General features: G+C 64.4%; 2 protein-coding genes across 2 annotated transcripts; both read right to left on the minus strand.

The window, feature by feature from the left end:
- Window positions 1-1,324: 1,324 nt before the first annotated feature.
- On the minus strand, window positions 1,325-7,534 carry CBX4 (chromobox 4). The gene is made up of 5 exons (XM_032320906.1): window positions 7,349-7,534; window positions 7,159-7,202; window positions 5,955-6,020; window positions 3,693-3,759; window positions 1,325-3,430 (listed from the first exon to the last, which is right to left on the minus strand). The coding sequence occupies exons 1-5, from the start codon at window positions 7,415-7,417 to the stop codon at window positions 2,018-2,020; spliced, it is 1,659 nt and encodes a 552-aa protein (XP_032176797.1). The 5' UTR covers window positions 7,418-7,534; the 3' UTR covers window positions 1,325-2,017.
- Window positions 7,535-7,677: 143 nt separating this feature from the next.
- On the minus strand, window positions 7,678-12,291 carry LOC116576942 (nascent polypeptide-associated complex subunit alpha, muscle-specific form-like). The gene is made up of 3 exons (XM_032319496.1): window positions 8,787-12,291; window positions 8,378-8,658; window positions 7,678-8,051 (listed from the first exon to the last, which is right to left on the minus strand). Exons 1-3 carry the CDS (start codon window positions 9,218-9,220, stop codon window positions 7,678-7,680), a joined length of 1,089 nt encoding a protein of 362 aa, XP_032175387.1. The 5' UTR covers window positions 9,221-12,291.
- Between the last annotated feature and the right edge of the window lie 6,813 nt (window positions 12,292-19,104).

The following is a 19,104-nucleotide window of genomic DNA, read 5'->3' on the forward strand; positions in this document are numbered from 1 at the left end:
CCCCTGGCCTTCCCAGCGCCGGGCTCTCTCGCCACCACCCCCTCCCCATTCTGAACGGCGCTGACCTCTTCCGCCCTGGCGCCCTGCACAGGCTCTGGCCCTCCGGCCCAGGCAGGCAGGCAAGGGGCTTTGGGGGGCCAGGAGCAGCCCCGCGCCCACAGGGCCCCCGTCCCGCGGCCCCTGGCCCTGCCCAGCCGCCCCAGCCAGGAGCAGATCGCTGCGTCTGCAGAAAGCTGGCCACGGCCTCCGCCTCCCCGAGTGACGGCTTCCCGGCCCGGCCGAGGGAGAGAACCTGGTGCTCGGCCCACTCCCCTCGGCCCCTCTGGGCCCTTAACCCCTTCCTGTCCCGCGACACCAAGGGCCCCAGCCTTGCCACCCAACGCAGGACGGGTGGGACACGGTCCCGCACTTCCCCTCGCTCACGGAGGAAACAGGGGTGGGCAGGCCTTGCTCGCCAAGCCTCCTCCCCTCCTCCTCCCCCGCCACCACGCAGGAAGCCCCCCGCCCCTGCCCTGGCCGCGCTCGCTGCGCCTCCAGTCGGAGCCTCTGGCCTGGTGGTTTCCGGGGAGAGAGCCTGGCAGAGAAAGAGCCTCGGCGGCTTCCTCGGCGGGGCGGGGCGGGGCCAGCGATGCCAGCAAGCGACGCTAGGGAGGGTGAGAGGGTCCCCTCCCCGCTGAACCTGCCTTACCGGGCAGGGATTATTAAGAACACCCCTGCCCCACCAGAGCCAACGCCTGGGGGTGTGGCGCCCCGGGTGGGTGGGGGGCAAAGATCAGCAGGTGCCGGGCGGGTGCTGCGCGCGCGGCTGGGGGGGGGGGCTCGCCCCACCCACTCCTCTGCGCCGCTCGAGCACCCATGCCCCCCTGCCCCCACCGCGCATTTCCCCGGGTCTACCAGCTCCCAGGGCACCGCCCGCCTGGGGAGCCCTGGGGGCGGGGGCGACGCTGACACCCCCTCCCCCCGCAGGAATTCCCCTCTCGGTTGGAGCGCCTCTCGACTTCCGGGGAGCAGGGTCACTCCTCTGGCGCGGGCGCCTCGGCCCGTGCCACCACTCCGCTCTGCCTCTGCACAAGCTTTAGCGCAGGACGTAGGGAGGTTTCCTCCCCCAGACCTAAGGTGTAAGTGCAGAGTGGGGTGGGGCGAGGGGTCCGGCCGCCTCCCGAACCTCAAGCGCTCCGCCTGCGCTCGTCTCAAAACAGCCAAAATGCACCTTCAACATCTCCATTTAATATTTACATTCAAGCAGGTAATAATTGGAAGCTTATAGTTTAGACATTTCTAGTAGCAGCAGTTTCTAGAGAGCTCGTTTAGCTTTTAAACAAACTTTTTTTTTTTTTTTTTTGCACATAGAAACAACACATCCATGTGTACGGTATCAAAAAATATATACCAACGTTACTGGTATTGCAGTTCCAGGAAGGGGAGGAAATGAAATCAGCTGAAATACTGAATGAACAGGAAGAAAGGTCAACAGAAAATAGTTTGTCTGATATAGAATATAACATGATCTAGAGGAAACTCCATAAATCTAGGTTTTTATATTTCAATATATAAATACCTACAAATAAATATATATATATCAGCCCGAAGGGGGTGGCCGGGCCTTTTGAGCTCAAACAATACATTTCAATAATAACACCACGTACAAACGGGAGTAAAGTCTGCACTTGACAAGTTAGCACGGTTAAAATATAATACTATTACTCTGAGACCGAGGCGCGCGGCTGCCCTGCCAGTCCCGGAGGTCCACGAGGGAGGGGAGGTCCAGCGCGGGGATGGGGCAGGTCGGGGGCGAGACCCGCAGGCACCGCGTGGAAAAAGCCAGTGCCGGCCGGGGGGCGGGCCCCAGCCAGGAGCCGACAGCCGGGCGCAGAGGGGCGCGCACGCTGCGGCTGGGGCGTCCTCGCACCGGGGCAGGCCCGGATCTCCCGTGGCGGGCGAGAGGAGGAATCCGCCCCTAGGCACCAGGTGCTGGGCCACCCGCGGGGATGGCGCTTCCCCTTCCGAACCCCTCCAGCTACACTGTCACGTACTCCTTGAACGTGACGGTGAGGCAGTTCGCGGTGACGTCGGTGATAATTATATTCCCAAAGAAGGGCTTGAACTCGCTCAGCGGCTCCTCGGGCTCGTCCTGGGCCTCGGCTGGAGGCTTCTCCGCCGCTGTCACTGGCGCAGCTGCCACCGCCGCCACCGTCACGGGCGCCTCGGGCTTCACTTGGAGGGCGCTTGGGGGCTCCCCGGCTTCACCGCGCGTCTTGACGCAGCGCAAGTCTATGGGCTCGTCCAGGTCCGAGTCCAGCAGGATGACCTCGGGCTGCGGGAGGGTGGCGGCAGGGGGCAGGTCGGTGGGGTGCTCGGCGGCTGGGCTGCCCCCCAGGCAGGTGGGGGTGCTGATGCTGCGCGCCGTGAGGCGCTTTTTGCAGGGCTCGCGCTCGCCGTGGGTCTCGGAGAGGCAGCGCTTGCGCGCGTGGGAGAGATTCAGGCCGACCGCGTGGTGGTGGTGGTGATGGTGGTGGTGGTGGTGGTGGTGGTGGGAGGGCGCGTGGGCGCTCCGGGCCGGGTCCCAGGCCAGCAGGTCGGGCTTGGTGGTGAGCTGCAGGGGCTGCTCGCCGAAGGCCTCCTTGGATGGGGACAGCTTGCGGGAGCCGGCGTCCTGGGGCTGCGAGTCGCCGGTGCCCTGCACCTCCTCCTCCCTCCTCTTGGACGGCGCCTCCGCCTTCTTCTCCTCCGCCCCCGCCGCCTTTTTGAAAGTCCTGTCGGCCGGGGGGTGGCGCTCCTCGGCGGCGCGCTTCTTGTGGCCCGGGGAGCGCGCCTCGCCCTCGGCCGCCTCGCCGGACTTGATCTTCACGGCCTGCATGCCGTTCTCCATGTACTTGCTCATGACGATCACGATGCGCCCGTTCTTGTTCTTGTTCTTGACGATCTTCATCTTGCCCCCGATCCCGTTGCCCGTCACCGCCTCCTTGGGGGCCGGCGTCATCCCGTTGGGAGGGCCCTTCTCCGAGCCCTTGCCCGGAGCCCCGGCCGCACCGGCCAGGGGCTTCACAGCTCCCAGGTAGCCCTTGGCCCCCGCGCCGTGCGCCCACTTGTCGGGCGGGTGGCTCTTGGCGCCCAGGTCCGGGCAAGTGGGGCTGGACGCCTCCTTGTGGCCGCCCTGGTACTGCAGGTCGTACATCTTGGGGTCCGGCTGGTAGGGGTGGTGCTTCTTGCTGTTGAGCTGGTAGTAGTACTTGCCGCTCTTGCCGGGCGGTGGGGGCTTGCCGGCCCGCTCCTTGCTGTGCGGCTGGTACTGGTGGTGCTTCTTGCTGTTGAGCTCGTACTGGTGGCCCTGGCCCTTGCCCTGGGCGCCCAGCTCCAGCTTCGCGCGGTTGTCTGCGGAGGAGTCCTGAAGTCCAGTCAGCACGTTGGAGCGACGGGCAAACGTGGGGACCTGGGGGAAGGAGGCAGGGATGCGAGCGGGAGGTGAGAAGAGGGTAAGGCCAGCCCCAGGGCAAGCCTCCCGCACCAGGAGCGTCCCAGCCGCAGCTGGGTCAGCGGCTGCCTTAGAGGCCTGAGCTGGAGGTCAAGAGGAAAGGAAGTGGAACTGGGTGCTCTGGAGAAAGTCTCCCTGCCCTCTGCGCCCGGAGGCAGATCAGGTGGCAATGGCAAGGGGAGGACGAGTGGACAGGCCCGCGCCCAGCGACCATATTCACCTGCACCACCAGCGGTTTGGGCTTCGGCCCTCTCTTCCGGTACCCCATCAGCTGCTCCTGCCGCTCCCTGGGGGGAGGGAACAGAGGGCAGCGAGGTTAGCCTCCGGGTGGCCTCCCCTCCTGCCAAGGTCCAACCTGCGCTGACGCCTTCCCCCCACCCCCTCCTGCGAGCAGCCAGGCCAACATGACCCAGAGGCATCAGGAGCTCAGGGCAGAAGGTCGACTGTGCCACCAGCTGGGCGCCTCCAACCGGTCCCAGAGCCCCACTCTGTGCTCGTACGGACCCTCCTCTGCCCCAGGGGTGCTCCGCCAAGGGCTCCCCCCATCTCTGGTATCCGCACCTGCGCTGGCGCCCCCCGCAGCTCTGCCTCAAGGTGGGGGAGACGGCAGCCAGGCGCTAGCGTGGGTGATGCACTGGCGCCCCCAGCCTTGGGCCCGCGGCCCCGCGCAAAGTGAGGTGGGCCGGGGGTCCAGGGGATGCAAACAGGCCCAAACGAGGTGTGCGGAACACGTCCCCTCCCCGTCAGAGGCTCGGGATGCTAATGACCTCATTAAGATTCAGATAACGAGTGCCGCCGGCAGAAGGGAGGACTCTTTTTCCTACGGCCGGGCCCTAAACAGGGGGAGGGGCTGCGCCCTTGTTTACACGGCGGCAAATGAGCCAATTAGGGGCTGGGGGCGGGGGCCGGCCGCGGAGGCCACGGCCTGGCCAGGTTCGCAACCACCTGGTGAACAGGCTCCCGGTCGGCCTGGGCGGAGCGGCGGGGCGGAGCGAGGCCGGGTGGTGCGCGGAAGCACCGCCCCCTCGCCGAGCTGGGCTCCCGGCCGCCTCGATTTCCCAATTGTTAATGAACGCCACTAGAGGTGGCCCCGGCCCACACCACCGCCAGGCTCCCGCCGGCGGCCTGGCGGAGGGTGACCCGAGGCTGGCGTTCAGATCGTCCCGGCACGGCCCAGCCTTCCCTGGGAGAAGAACGGGGCGCCCCCCAACGCGTGCCAAAGTTGCAACCCGCTGCGGGGCCAGGCGGGCGCTCTCCAGCGACCCCAGGCACCCCCCTGCCCGGGGGCTAACCCAGGGGAGTTCGGCCGCGCCCGAGGGCCCGGGCCGGGGCCTGACTCCGAAGTTGCGTGGCATTGCACCAGCCTGCGCTCTAATTCTTCGGGGACCCATTATGCAACATGGCATCAGCCGCTGACATGGTTACAGGGTGATGAACTCCCAGGTGGAACCGGGGCAGGATCCCTTCTCGGCGCCCCCCTGCGTCGCGGGAGAGCAACTTCCCCGCCGGTCACTCGCTCCGAGGGTCTAGAGTTCAGTTTTAGCGCCAAACGCGCCACAGGAAATAATGCAAAATAAAAGGGGGAGGGGGAATGGAAGGCAGCGGGGGTGGCGGAGCTCCTCGGACTCCGGCCGCGCCTCCCCTCCGCGCCCGCCCTCCCCCGCTCGGGTCCTCCCCGAAAAAGAGAACCGCAGCCACGGGCGCTGGATCCAGCTGCCGCAGCTGCAGCGCGACAAGCATCTGTGCGCGCCAAGGATGAGCCCCGCGTCAGAAGCCACCCCTCCACCACCCGGCAGCTCCCAACCCACGCCCTTTGGGCCAAGCTCCCCCTGCCCCAGGATGGGGGCCCACACCCACCGACTAGCCCAGTGGGGGGTGCAAAGGGCACCCAGCACCAGACAGGCTCTACCCCCTGCGGAGCCCAAGCTCCCTGGGTGAGGGGGGATCGAAGGTTGGGAGGGTGGTTAGGGCCTTGCCAAGTCAACTTTTCTCCAGCCCCCAACAGGTTAAGTTCAGTTCCGTGACGTCCGGCGGTTTCACAACGCCAGCTCCCTCGGAGCTGCCCCGAGAGGTGCTGGTGCCAAGCGGCCAGTGGCCACAGGAAAGCAACACCTAGGCTCCGGGGGTGGGGCTCCAAGGCTGCGCAGAGAGGGGGGCCCGCCGGGGGGTGGGGCAGAAGCCGCCCCGAAGTCTCCGGGCAGCGGCAGGGCCACCCGCACGCACCCTCCTCGCAGTTCCCCCCAAAACACCAGCCTCGCCTTCTCCGGCCCCGCCCCGCCCCCACCCCCAGGCTGCCGCAACCGCCAAGGACGTTGGTGAAGAGAAGCCGAGGCCGCAGCCGTGCGGGTGCAGGCCCGTCGGGGGAGGGGGCTCCCGCCGGCCCCCTCCAGGCCCTTCCCCTCTTCCCCACTGCAGCGTGGCCCCCTCTCCCATTCCCATATACGGTCACGGCTGCGGGCGGCGGCTGCGGGGGGACGCTCACCTGTTCTGGAAGGCGATCAGCAGCCGGGGATCCAGGATGTTCTCCTCGGGTTCCCACGTGTTATATCTTGCAAGGGAAAAGGGAGGGGACACGGCGTAAAAAAAACCGAGCCAGCTCTGCGGCCTCCAGGTGGGGAATGACATAAGGCCCTACTCTGTCTTCAAGAACCGAAAGCTATTTAGCTGTGGATGTGGGGGGTGGAGGGGAGATTTCTGCAGGCCTGACACGGTCCCCGACACCCCCCCCAAGTCAAAATAAACACACAAGGGCAGGAGGAAAGGGGAGGGGTAAGGAAAACGAAACTAGCAGTTTATTTTGCAGTTGTCAAGAATTTTAAGCATGTTACTGCGACATGTTCCAAAGCCACTTTGCTCACCAGGAACCCTGCGTGCAAAGCAGCCGAAAGGCAAAGTCGCAGTCCCCCTCCCGTCCCCAACCCCGAGTCTCCGCGAGGGCTTCAGCTGTTCTCCATTTGACCCCTAATCCGATCACCATCAGCCAGCCCCCCCCACCACCGCACACCCCCTCGCACCCCTGGAGCCCGGTGTCACGGCAAGCACCCCCAAATACTCAGCAATATAAAAATATGCCTCTGTGTGTGTGTGTGTATGTGTGTGTGTGTGTGTGTGTGTGTGCGTGCGCGTCTGTCTCCATCCGGTGCCTTCGCATTTCAAATTAAAAAAAAAAAAATTCCCCACCAAAAGCGCAGTGACAGTTCCCAACATTTTCTGCCTTTTTTCCTCCTCTCCCCGCACCACTAGGAGGGAAGAGGCACACAATTGCATTTTCGTCGCTTTTTAATTTTTTTTTTTTTTTTTGGTTTTGCAATATGGAGCCGTTCGGTGGAGGGAAAGGGGAAAGGAGCCATTTTCTGCTGCACATCAGTCAGTGCCTGCGCCCTCCCTCCCTCCGCCGGCCTCCCCGGCTCGGCCCCGCGTCTCTCCAGCTCCTCCGGCTCCTTTTAGTGCATAAATTAGTGATGGCATTTCCCGGAGAGCGGAGCACAACACAGGGCGCCGGGCTCGGGCTCGGCGGCTCGGCTTCCCCAGTGCCTGCCACCGACTTCCCCACCCCCTCCTCCCTCCACCCCACCTCCACCCCGCCTCCCGTCCGCTCCCCCCACCACCCCACCAGCTCGGCGGTCCGGAGCCCGGGAGCCCCGCGCCGCGGCACCCGGCGCCCCCGCCCCTCCGCCGCCACTTACTTGGGGGACCAGCCTCTCCATTTCACCAGATACTCCACTCTGCCCTGAGGGGGGAAGAGACAGCACTCCATCAGCTTCCGCGGGATCCCCGGCTCCGGCCCGCAGCCTCCCCACCCCCTCCCCGCCTCCTCGCGGGCTGCTCCGGCCGCCGCTCCCTCGCCGCCTCGCCGCCGCCCCCGCGCCGCCCTACCTTGCGGATCCGCTTCTTCTCGATGCTCTCCACCGCGAAGACGTGCTCGCCAACAGCTGGCAGCTCCATGGCCGAGCCGGAGCGCGCCGGGGCGCGGGGGGCCGGCGCGGCTGCAGACGCTGCTGGCTCCCGCCGGCGCCCCGCTGCCGCCCCGGCCGAGGCGCCCCTGTCGCCCGCGCCGCCCGCGCCGCCCGCGCCGCCGCCGCCGCCGCCGCCGCCGCTCCTTGCACAGCCCGGCCGCCCGCCCGCCCGCCGCTGCCCGCGCCCGCCCCGCGTCCCGGCTCGCGCTCGCTCAGACAACTGAGCCCGGGCCGCGGCTGCACAAGAACTCATGCAAATCCGGACGTCAGCGGGCGGGGCCTCGCCGGGCCCAGCTCGGCGTCAGGGGGCGGGCCGCGGCCGGGATTGGCGCAGCCGGGCCTACCGGAGGCCCCGGGCCTGGGCGGCGGGGGGGAGAAGGAAGGACGCGGGAGGGGGGCCGGAGGAGGAGGGCGCCGGGGAGGTGCAGGGGGAGGGATCCGCGGGCCCGGGAGAGGGAGGGAGCGGGACCCGGCGGGAGAGGTGTGTCGGCCGCGGGGCGCAGGGCGGGTGGGGAGCTTGACACGGCCGGGAGGGTCTCGGCGGCGACCCCTCGCCTGCAGCGCGGCGCCTGGGCCTGCCCCTGCGCCTCTCCTTCTCGGTGTGCGCCGCCCGGGGACCCCTGCTGGGGGCCACGGAAGCATCCACTGCAGTTTCCAGTTGCACAGAATTGCGTCATGTGCACACACACACACACGCGCGCGCGCGCGCGCGCGCGGGGAGCCGCCGGCAGGGGGCAGAATCGGGGCCGGGGCAGCTCGCGCCCCCCACCCTGCGCGCCCCGCCCCGCCCCGCCAGGCTCCGGGCATTTAGGAAGGCGAGGGCGGGAGGGAAAGGGCAGGGAGAGGGAGAGAGCGGGGTTCCCGGGATCGCCAGGGAGAGCGGGAAGGAAAAGCGAGGAGGAGGACGGAGGAGCAGCCAGGCTGGGGCCCCAGCGCTCCGGAACCTTACCGGAAGGGGGCTCCGAGGCCGAGCCCACCCCAGGTCCCCGCCGGCTCCCAGTTTGCCCCCCGGCACTCTCCTTGGTGGGGCAGGGCCGGGCTGCCTTGTTTCCAGCAGCGACCGCGCTAGCCCCAGCCCCATGGCCAAGCTGGACGAGAGGGGGCGACTGCAGAGGGGGCGCAGGGCATGTCCGGATCTGCCTGGGGGACCGAGGGGACTCGGTGGGGTCCCGGCATCGGGCGGGAGTGGGGAGGGCCGAGACGTTCAGGCTGAGCAGGGGCACATCGAGGCTGCGCAGGGAGCCGGAGAACGCATTGGCTCAGGAGCCAAGCGGCCGTCAGGACCGTGTGTCCCCGGTCCCCGACAGCCAGCCGAGCCGAGGCCCTCCCGAGAAGCCGCCGAGTGTGAAGTTTAGCACCTCCGGCGGCGAGACGGCGCGTTCGGCGTGCGGCTCCGGCGTCCGGCTGGGGGAGCTGCTGCGCTCCACGCCGCCTCCCGAGGGCGCCGCCCGCGGGGCCGCGAGCTCGCTGGGGTCGCGGCGAGGGCGGAGGGGACCCGGAGAGGGTGCAGGAGGGGCCGGGCGCGCTCGCCCTGGGGCGTGTCTGGGCCCCCCGCTCCTGGCCCCTGAAGGACCGGGAGCAGGAAGCTTGCGCAATCCCTTGGCTGAGCGTCCAAGGAGAAAGAAAAAGAGCAAACGCCGAGCGAGAGTGGAACGCGCGAGGGGGGCGGGCAAAGAGCCATCCGGGTCTCGGCTCCCGCCCTGACACACGTCCCAGAATGCTGGGTGGGGACCGCGCGGGGCCTTGAGAGACCCAGGGAGGGCAGAGGGGCCGAAGCGAACCCCCAAAGCATGCTCGGGGCTCGCGTTCTCCCGGGAATCCAGGAGAAGCCTGGAGACAGTCTGGTGTTTAAGGACGCACGCGTTGACTCCACCGTTCCACCGCCACCTCGCAGCTCCCGCGGCGGTGGCCGTTTCTGTTCCAGCTCGGCCGCTGCCGGCGACGACTAGCGTGGCTCCTCCCTTCGAGCGGTTCTGGGAGTGGGGGGTCGCCTCGGGCGGCACGAGAGAGGGTCTCGGTCTGCAGTGACTGCTCTCCGACAGGCTCGAGGCACAGACCCAAGATTCTTGGAGGAGTCGGGGTGGGGTGGGGGGCCGGCTGGGGCTAAATGGGGCCGACGCCTGCCTGTAGTCCTCGCTCGGGTCGGAGGGGGGGCTCTCGGGGTTTATAGAAACTGGGGTAGGCGGAGTTTGGGGGAGGGGGGACACAGGGAGAACGTCTTTCTCCTGTGTTTTGGGCTTTTATCCTGACACTCTTGGCCGGGGGTGGGGGGGAGAGCTCTCAGGTGGGGCAACTTAACTGCCGAGGGGGCAGGGACCCCGAGGCTGGCGCGGGAAACGCTGTCAGCACAACAGTCACCCTTACACGTAGAGCCAACCGCCAGGCCATAGGCGCTTTCAGTCTGTGCGAGGTCTGCAGCGACCTTGTCCCGGACAGCCCCATCGTCCCGGGAGGGGCTGAGCTTCCCGACACTTCGCCGGCCCCCTCACTAGAAAATCCCCTGGAAAATCTGTCTCTAGTGGGTGTTTCCGCGCCATCCTGGTCGGGCTGCTGCAGCCTCTGCGCCGCCAGGGGCGTTGGACTCCGCCCTGCGCGGCCGGCTCCCTCTGCCCCCGCACCTCCCCGGCCCGCGCTCGGGACCTCGGGGGCCACGCGGCCGCACGCGGTACCCCGTCGGCGACTTTGCGCACGAGCCGGGCTGGGCGTGTGGCCGATCTGGGGAGGAGGGTGGCTCTCGCCAGCCAGTACAGCGGATCTTTTCTGTAGTTGCCCGTGTGGTCGTGCGAGCGGCCGCCAAGTGCCCCCGACGGCGGGCGGGGACTCCCCCAAGGTCCTCAGAACCCCCGGGAGCCCGCGGCCACCCCCGCTCTAGGCCTCTCTGCACCAAGTGACCGAAATACACAGGCGCCGGCAGAACACGGCGACTCGCCCTTCGCGCGGTTACTAACTTTGTCCTGGGGGGGGGGCGGATATGGAGAGAGGCCGAGTCCTAGAGCCCCAGCCTCACCTTGGCCTGGCCCTAGACCACCCCTCATCTGCCAGCGGGTGTGGGGAGGAGCCCAGGTCCGCGGAAGCACCAATGGGCTGCGTGGAGGAGGCAAAGACAGAATCTGGGGGTGCCGGCTGGAGCGGGGAGTGCCCTGGAAGCCCCCCTGAGGCGTCCCGGGAGCCCCTCCAGGGAAGCCTCCCCGATGGGCTCCACTACCATTCTACCCGGTACTGACCCATCTGAGGGAACTGAAGGCGAGTGGAGCCTAAACTCGGGATTCCCAGAGCCTTCAGCTGGGGCCCCTGCCTCCGACCCGGGATATCCCGAGCCCCTGGGGAACCCCGGAGAAGGGTCGCTGATCCGCGCATTTGGCGCTGCCTCCTTCCAGCCAGGACGGATTGCGCCCCTGGGTTCCGCTGAGGGGCAGAAGCCTTCTGGGTGCCCCCTCAGGCTGGGGCCCCCAGGGGCCCTCAGGGGCCCCAAGTGAGGAGCGATGCTGTCTGCCCGAGCCGCAGCCTCCCTCGTGGAGGGGAGAGGGTCGAAAGACTAGACCCCGGGAAGCCAGAGACTCTAATGGCCCTGGGCCAGAGGGTGATGCGATTCTGGGTCCCTGATGGGGCCTGAGCCACCCCAACCCAGGGAAATCAACGACTCTGCAAGTCTTCTCCGTCAATGGACTCCCTGCACGGAGTTACCAGCTCCCGCCCACGAGCCCCAGGTCTGAGTTCTGCCCGGAAGGGACCGCCTGTGACTTCCCGGGCCAGTCCTAGACTAGCGAAGCTCTCGAGCTGGTGTGGCTTTCTAGGTCCCCGGAGGTGGGTTTCCGACAGCCAAGGAGAATTTACTAGCATAACGACTGCAGAATCTACCCGGGCTTTAACAAGGGCTCATTTCTCTCCTCTGCTCTTAGTTGGGGAACTTGTCTCTGACGTCAGCACTGGCGTTTGTAATTTCGCATTTTGAGCGGTGGCTGACCTGGCGGGACTGTGCGTGGGGGGTAGGAGGAGAAGAGCCGGGAGGCGGTGTGGGAGCCCTGCACTCCGTCCCCCGCACCCTTCGGAGGGACGGCTTTGTTCCTAAGGGCGCCCCTCCGCCCTCTGTGTCCTCACCCCCATGTGTGCGCTCTTTGTGACACCGCCCGCGAAAGGTCGCCTTTCATTCGGGTGGCGAAGCCCCTGACGCCCGGGCGTCCCTCCGCAGCGGGCTGCTCGGGGCTGAAGCTGGGGCGCCAGGTGGGAGGGTCCGGTAGGGCGCGCGGGCGGGGCAATGGGCCCGGCACGCCGCCAGGTCGTGGCCCCCCGGCAGGTCCTGGGCATTCCCGGGGCCACTCTGGCGCCCGCGGGGCCTCGCCTCGGCGTGGCGGCCCGCGGGGGTCGCAGGCGCAGGAGCGCGACGGGCAGTGTTCTACGACGACCGCGGGCCCAACCCCTCCCCACGTCAGGGCAGCCCCCCCGCCCCCGCCAGCCTGGAGAAGCCCACGCGACCCCCAGCCACAGGCTGGGTCGCGGGGCTCCTGCCGGTCTGGCCATTTGCGCCCCCGGGATCCATATTTCAAACGTGGTCTTCGGAGCCGCTTCCAGCGCCCGCCGCCGCCGCCGCGCGCTCACAACGGCCTCTGCGCGCTGTGTTCTCATCTGGGGTTGGTTTGCCCAAGGTCTCCCCGCGGGCCTCCCCTGCCCGCGAGGTCGCCCCTCCACGTCCGCGCCCTGTGTTTTGCTCTCGGATGCCCCCGTCGCACCCCCGAACCCAGCGGGGCCCACACGCAGGGCGGATTTCTTTCTTTCCTTTTTCCAAACGAGAGCGGCTGCGGCAACGCCGGGAACGGGATTAGAATCGCCCGGCGGACCCCGAAGTGGTCGTTCGCCGCCGCGCAACCCCACCCCGCCCTCCCCCCAGCCCCCCGCGCGCCCCCCGCCGGGCCTGGCGGCGCGCCGAGGGTGAAGCGCGCGCCCGCGAGGGCATTCGGCGCGGCGGGGAGGAGCGGGGGTGGGGTGGGGGGCCGGGCGCCGCGGACCGGGGAGGCTGGGCTCGCGCTCGGTCCCCCTGCCGACCCCGGCGTGGCGGGGCGGGCGCGATCGGAAGGGCCCGGTGCGTCTCCGCCTCCCAGGCTGGCGGGGAGCGGGGCCCGGCCGCGGCCCGAAACGGCGAGGACGCTGCTCGGAGGCCGCGTCCTGCGTAGCCCGAGCGGGGGAGGGGGCGCAGGCTCGGGAGCCGCGGCCGCGCGTCGCCAGCCGGCCGATCGATCCCCAGGGGCGGGAACGCGGCGAGCCCCGCCGGACCGGGGGCGGGGGGTGTCCCTGAAGGATCGAGGGGCGAACAGAGGGGGTGCTCGGGGATCCCGTGACCGTGGGATGGCGGCCGGGAGGGCCCAGCCGCAGCACAGCTCGGCCTGCCGTGCGGGGCCCGGGGCCGGGGGCGGGCGGTAACGCCTCAGGCACCCCAGAGTCCCATACATTCTCTCTCGGGCCCCCGGGTTGGCCACTTCCGGAGCGGAGTCTGTCTGCCGCGCAACTTCGTCCCTCCAGGTCCAGCCCCCCCACCCCCGTCCCCGCCCCACCCCCACTCCGATGACGAGGTCGTCTGGCGCGATCACCCAGGCCTTCCTTACCCCTCACCCCGCCCTCCCGAATCCTGATCCACGTGGGTGGGGGGCCCCTTCCTTAACACCACCACTGGAAGGATCCCCAGGTCTGCCCAAGAAGCCCCTTCCCCAACTTGTTCCCGAGGGCTGTTTCCAGGGACGGTCTCCGCGGACCCCCGAGAGGTCCCCTTAGGCTCCCGGGGGGCCCTGGCCGCCGCCTCACCTGCCGGGTCCGCGGCCCAGGCGGGGCCGGGGTAGGGGAGCCGAAGAGCCTGCACCCGCCGCGCCCTCCCCTAGGGGGCGGGCTCCCCTCGGGCTGGCGGGCGGCTGGGGCCTGGGCCAGGGCGGCCCTGCCAGCCTCTCCGGGAGTGGAAAGGAGAGGCGCAGGCAGGCGAGGAGGGGGGTCTCGCTGCAGAGCCCGCGCCCCCCTCCCTCGCGTTGGCAGCGAGGCTGCTGCGTCTCCAGCCAGAAACAAGCGGACCCAGGGCGACTTGGAACCTCGGGAGGCCCTGCACACCTAGGGCCCAGTGCATCCTCAGTGGCCAGGGCCCTTGCTTCCCACGAGCGCCCCTTGCCCGAGGCCCTTCCCCTCCCACTGAGAAGTCAGGAGGAGCGTCTGTGCATCTTTGGTTTGAGGTTTTTCAAGGAGGTCACAGGTCAAGAGCATCCCAAATTGCCTTGTTCTGCTGTCCAAGGGCCCATAAGAAGCAAACTGGTATGACAGCGCAGGTGTCCCCAACAGCCCAGCCAGCCTGACTGGGAAGGGGAGCCTGGAGCAGAAGCCCCGCCAGGGACTCTCTTCTCCAAACGGAGGTTCGCGATGGAAGAGTGGCTGTGCCTGACAAATGTCTTTTTTTTTTTTTTTAAGATTTTATTTATTTGATAGAAGACACAGCAAGAGAGGAAACACAAGCAGGGGGGAGTGGGAGAGGGAGAAGCAGGCCTTCCGCCGAGCGGGGAGCCCGATGTGGGGCTCGATGTGGGGATTGATGTGGGGCTCAATGTGGGGCTCCACCCCAGGACCTCGGTATCATGACCTGAGCCGAAGGCAGACACTTAACGACTGAGCCACCCAGAATTCCCCAAATGCCACTTCTTAAAAGTGCCCTTATACTTCCCTGTAAGGGATGCTTCCTGGGTCGCAGGCTGAGGGAGCGCTAATTCCCCAAGAGATACCCGAAGGAGGGAAAAGGGACCCCAGTTCTTCCTCTGGTGGGGACAGTGGCCTTGAGAATGGCAGCAGCTAGGTTGGACTAAGTCTTGAGATTATTTATAGTCACTGAAGTTCCAGATAAAGTTCAGAATTTCTTTTTTTTTTTTTTTCTGGGCTAAGGTAGTCACTGATGGAGGAGGGTAGGAGGCCAATGTAGCATGTGCGCATGCGTGTGGGGCTGGTAAAGGGCGTAGGGAGGGAGTGCGCAGGCCCAGCCAGCCCCGAGTTTGGGGCAGGGCGGTTGCTCCACCCGGCCCGGCTGCCAGGGCCGGAAGTATTTTTAGGGATCCCCTAAAGCGGTCTAATTTCTTTTCTCCTCTTCCTCCTCCGTGAAAGTCGTTTATTAAAAAAATTATAAAATACGTGTAATATTGGGGCGCCTGGGTAGCTTAGTCCATTAAGCATCTGCCTTGAGCTCAGGTCATGATCTGGGGTCCTGGGATGGAGCCCCGCATCCAGCTCCCTGCTCGGCGGGAGGCCTGCTTCTCCCTCTCCCACTCCCTCTGCTGTGTTCTCTCTCTCTCTCTCTCTCTGTCAAATTTAAAAAGTCTTTTAAAAAATACGTGTAATATAAAATTTATCATTTTAACCATTTTCAAGCGGCACTGGGCATGTTCACATTGTTGGGCAAGAATCACCCCGGTTACCCGCGCAACTTCGGCATCACTCCAAACAGAAACCCTCAGCCCCTGGTACCCAGCGTCCTACTTTCTGTCTCGTGAATTTGACTACTCCAGTGTCTTATATAGTTGGAGTCATACAGCGGTTGTCCTTTTCTGTCTGGCGTATTTTACTCAGCATCATGCCTTCAAGGGCCATCCGTATTGTAGCAGGTGTCAGAATGGTCTTGCTTTTTAAAGCTGAATAATATTCCATTGTACGTCTAATTTCTTTTAAAATCAGAAGAAAAACCTTTAGGCCATGTCTTAGGGCGTCTGGGTGGCTCAGTGGGTTAAGCCTCTGCCTTCGGCTCAGGTCATGGTCTCAGGGTCCTGGGATGGAGCCCCGTATGGGGCTCTCTGCTCAGCCTGGAGTCTGCTCCCCGCCCCCTCTGCCGGACTCTCTGCCTACTTGTGATCTCTCTCTCTCTCTCTCTCTGTCAAATAAATAAATAAATAAATAAAATCTTTAAAAAAAAAAAAAAAGACAATGTCTTAGCATATAATATTGATATGTTTACCTGTATACCAATGCAGTTAAAAACTCATTTTTCATACATTTAAAAACATATTTTACTTATTTATTTGAGAGAGAGAGGAGAGAGAGCACAAGAGAGCATCAGTGTTGGGAGGGGGTGGGGAGAGGGAGAAGCAAGCTCCCCACGGAGCAATGATCCCAATGCAAGACTCAATACCAGGACCCTGGAACCACGACCCAAGCTGAAGGCTAGCTGCTCAACTGACTGAGCCACCCCGGCGCCCCAATTTTTAATACTTTTTTTAGGGATGAAGGATCCACCAAAAGAGCAGTGCCCAGGGCCCATGAAAGTTCTGGGAGAAGTTTCAAGAATGCCACGTCTGGGGAGACTTGGTGAGCGGGGCCTGCCAGCTCTCCCTGCGGGTGGGTGTAGGTAATCAGCCCTTGGCCTTGGACTGATGGTTCTGGGGGGGCCCAGAACGCTCACCTGCCTATGTACCCTGGTACCTGTAGGCATCCTGGGGACGACTTCTCCTCGGCTGGGAATGCCGGTTTCTGTCTGATGCCGTTGAAGTAAAAAGCATGTGAAAGTAATGGGAACACAAGACCTAGAAACACAAGGCCTGCCTGTCTGTCCTTTTATTTTGAGAGTCCCGGTCTGCAGGCTGAGGCCCGGCTCTGGCTCTACAGATTTCTCCCGATGTCCGTCTGGCCTGTGTCTGTGAGCTGATTGCCCGCAATTTGACAGTAATGATTATAATGGGGTGATTTTGTATTCTTTGACTCATTCAGATCGGAAGATTCAGAAACGGACCCAGGCCTCCCCCACCCCCATCCCCTTGCTTTTGAAGCTGGTAGCGCCTTCGTTCGTTCGTTTGTTTTTATTCCAAAGAAACGGCAGAATCTCATGGACACAGATCCATAGAGAGAAAACGTCTTTCCCTTTTTGAACCGACTGGTGATTACTGATTTCCTTTTTTGGCCCGGTGATGAAGAATGAGTCCCATAGACGCCAAGAAATATTGCGCAGGACCAGGGGAATATCGCTACAGAAGTCTACGTGGGAGAGAAGCCTTTCTTGGAATTTTGAGAAGCACGGCTTTTCCCAGCCGCTATGTCCGCGGGGCTGTGCGGGGGTCACTCACTCCCACGCTCTGCCGAGGCTGCTCTTCCCTGCCCTTCCTTGCCACCTCCCGGCGAAGACACACTCCTGTGTACACTAAGCCTTCTTTCTCCAAAGAGGCCCAGAAAGACAGACAGGTGGACGGTCATGGATACAATGCTACAGGGTGTGAAAGCCACTGAACCGGGGTGACGTAGCCCCCCGATCACTTGCTGCAGGCGTCTTAGCCTGACCTAGGGGGGCCGCTCCTGGTCGCTGGGTTCCCCCGTGGCAGGAATCAAGAAGCAGCGCTATGCTCTGTGGTGGGACCCCGTGCGCACCCCGGGGGGGGCGTGTCCCAGCTCTGGGGCAACTCCAGGTTCCCAGAGAGGCAAGGCTGGGTTTTGCACATAGACTGCAGACATGGGGCTCGCCGTCTCTGAGCGGCGTGGATGAGGCTGTTTGTACATCACTCATCAGAAGCCTGGTTGTTTGCGATGCAGAGACCCTGACCCCCGCCTGCCACGGGCGCCCCCGCACCTGCCACTTTGGGATTTCTATGTGCACCCCCTTGAGAGGGTGGTCCATCTCTGCCAAGTCCAGCTGCTGGTGGGCAAGGACTTTGTTGTGACATTCCTGAGACCAGGGCTGGGGGCCTGGGGCCTGGGGGTCATCGAAGAGGAGGTTCCCCCTGCAGAGGGGAAGGGCGGCTGCTCATTGAACAGGAAGAGTCCCCCTGCCCCTCCCCCATCTTCTGCTGGGTCCCAGCCAAAGCCCAGGGCCCTGCTGGGAGGGGAGGGAGGTGCGCCTTTAAGACCAGAGAGCGTGTGGGAGAGGTGCTTCTGGAGGAGCTGGGCTCCAGGTTGCCAAGGTGAATCTGTCAATAGAGTATTGAACAGGCCTGTCTTACTGGTTGTAATTGTGTTTCAGAACAGCCGGCTTCTGGCCCTCCTCACCGGTCCCAGAGCACCGCAGACAGGAGCCTCGCTGGGCAGGAGTCCCGGGGGGCAGGAGGCCCCCCAGCACCCTGCTTCTGCTGACCTGTGGTAGGCCACATGGAGGTGTCCCTCCCCCCCACACACACCCCGCTCCGGCTCGTGTCCTGAGGCGCACAAAGAGCACGCGCCTCCCCGGACCTTCACCCAGAGCGCCCTGCCCCGGGGGGACCCTCATCAGGTTTTCCTGACCACCTGCCAGCCCCAGGCGCATCCACTGGGGCCATCTGTCCACGTTGCAGGGCAAAAATGAAAACGTGCGGCCGCTTGTTCAAAAATTAGGAACAAGGTGACAGAGCATTAAATCAGTGTGGGTCTGTTTTCGCCCCACGCTGTGACGCTGGCCATGTCCCCACCCAAGGCAGCTCCGAGCCCAATGTCTGCTGTTCCTCCGCGGACGCCGATCTCGTCCTCTCTGGTCTCAGTGTCCGGCCCCGAGCCCACCAGTCCAGCTCCCTCCAGCAGTCAGAGCCTCAAAAGTGGCCAGCTGTCCCCATCATCCTGCCATCTTGTTGGGGGAGACTCTAGTGGTGGCCCTTTGGTCAGGCGTCCAGCTCTGGCCAAGATGGCCAGACTCATGTGGCGTGGGGGAGTGAGGTGGGGACTGACTGGGGCCAGGCACAACGGGGCTGGCCGTCCCCACGCCTGCTGGAATGCTGCCCGCTCTGGCGCCGACACACGCAGTCACCCCGCTTTGTCCCTGCCCCATGAGCCGCCCCATCACAAGTGTTGGGAATCGAGGGGTCTGGTTCATGGGACCCTCAGGCCGGCTCAGTGAGGGCTGTTGGGACAGGGAGAGACCCCAAACAATTGGACACCTACTGATAGTCTCTCTGCCATGGGATGGCAAGCAAACAGCATCATTAGAGCCAGACCCACCTGCCTTCTCTTGACCTTCCCACCTGCTACCTGGTGATTCCAGGCGTCAGTTTCTTCATTGCAAAAAGGAGATAAGACCTCAGCTCAACACCCCTGCAAAGGCTGCCAAAGCCCCGTGTGACCTGATGCTGTCATCTTCTGCCTTACTGTCCTCAGACTTTCCTTTTTTTTTTTTTTAACTTTTTCTTATTTATTTATTAGAGAGAGAGAGCATGAGAGGAGAGAGGTCAGTGAGAGAAACAGACTCCCTGATGGGCAGGGAGCCCGATGTGGGATTCGATCCTGGGACTCCAGGATCATGACCTGGGCCGAAGGCAGTCGCCCAACCAACTGAGCCACCCAGGCGCCCTGGACTTTCCTTCTTGCAACTCTGCTCCAGCCACATAGAATCTTCGAACACTCCAGGCACACTGGGGCCTCAGGACCTTTGCACTGTCTGTGACCATAGTCTGGAATAGATAGCGGCATGGTCCTCCCCTTCTCCTTCAAGTCTTTGCTCAAATGTCGTTTTTTTGTTGTTGTTGTTTTAACTTGTTAGCATTTAATGAACTTCCCTCCACGTGTCTTCAAGCTACCAGAACACAGGGTCCCCCCACACCCCTATTCTTCTCCTCAGCTCTTCTACTGAAGAATTTCCCCTTCGGGATGCAGGCTGTTTGGGTGGGGAGCTTTCTGTAGTAGCCCCGTCGTGCCCTGAGAATGATAGGAGCAGCTCGGGTCTTCCTTTCTGGCAGCATTTCCCTGTGTCTGCTCACTGACCCAAGCCCACGGTTTATGAAG

The sequence above is a fragment of the Mustela erminea genome, chromosome 18 (assembly GCF_009829155.1).
Source record: "Mustela erminea isolate mMusErm1 chromosome 18, mMusErm1.Pri, whole genome shotgun sequence".
In the NCBI taxonomy this organism is placed as follows: Eukaryota; Metazoa; Chordata; class Mammalia; order Carnivora; family Mustelidae; genus Mustela; species Mustela erminea.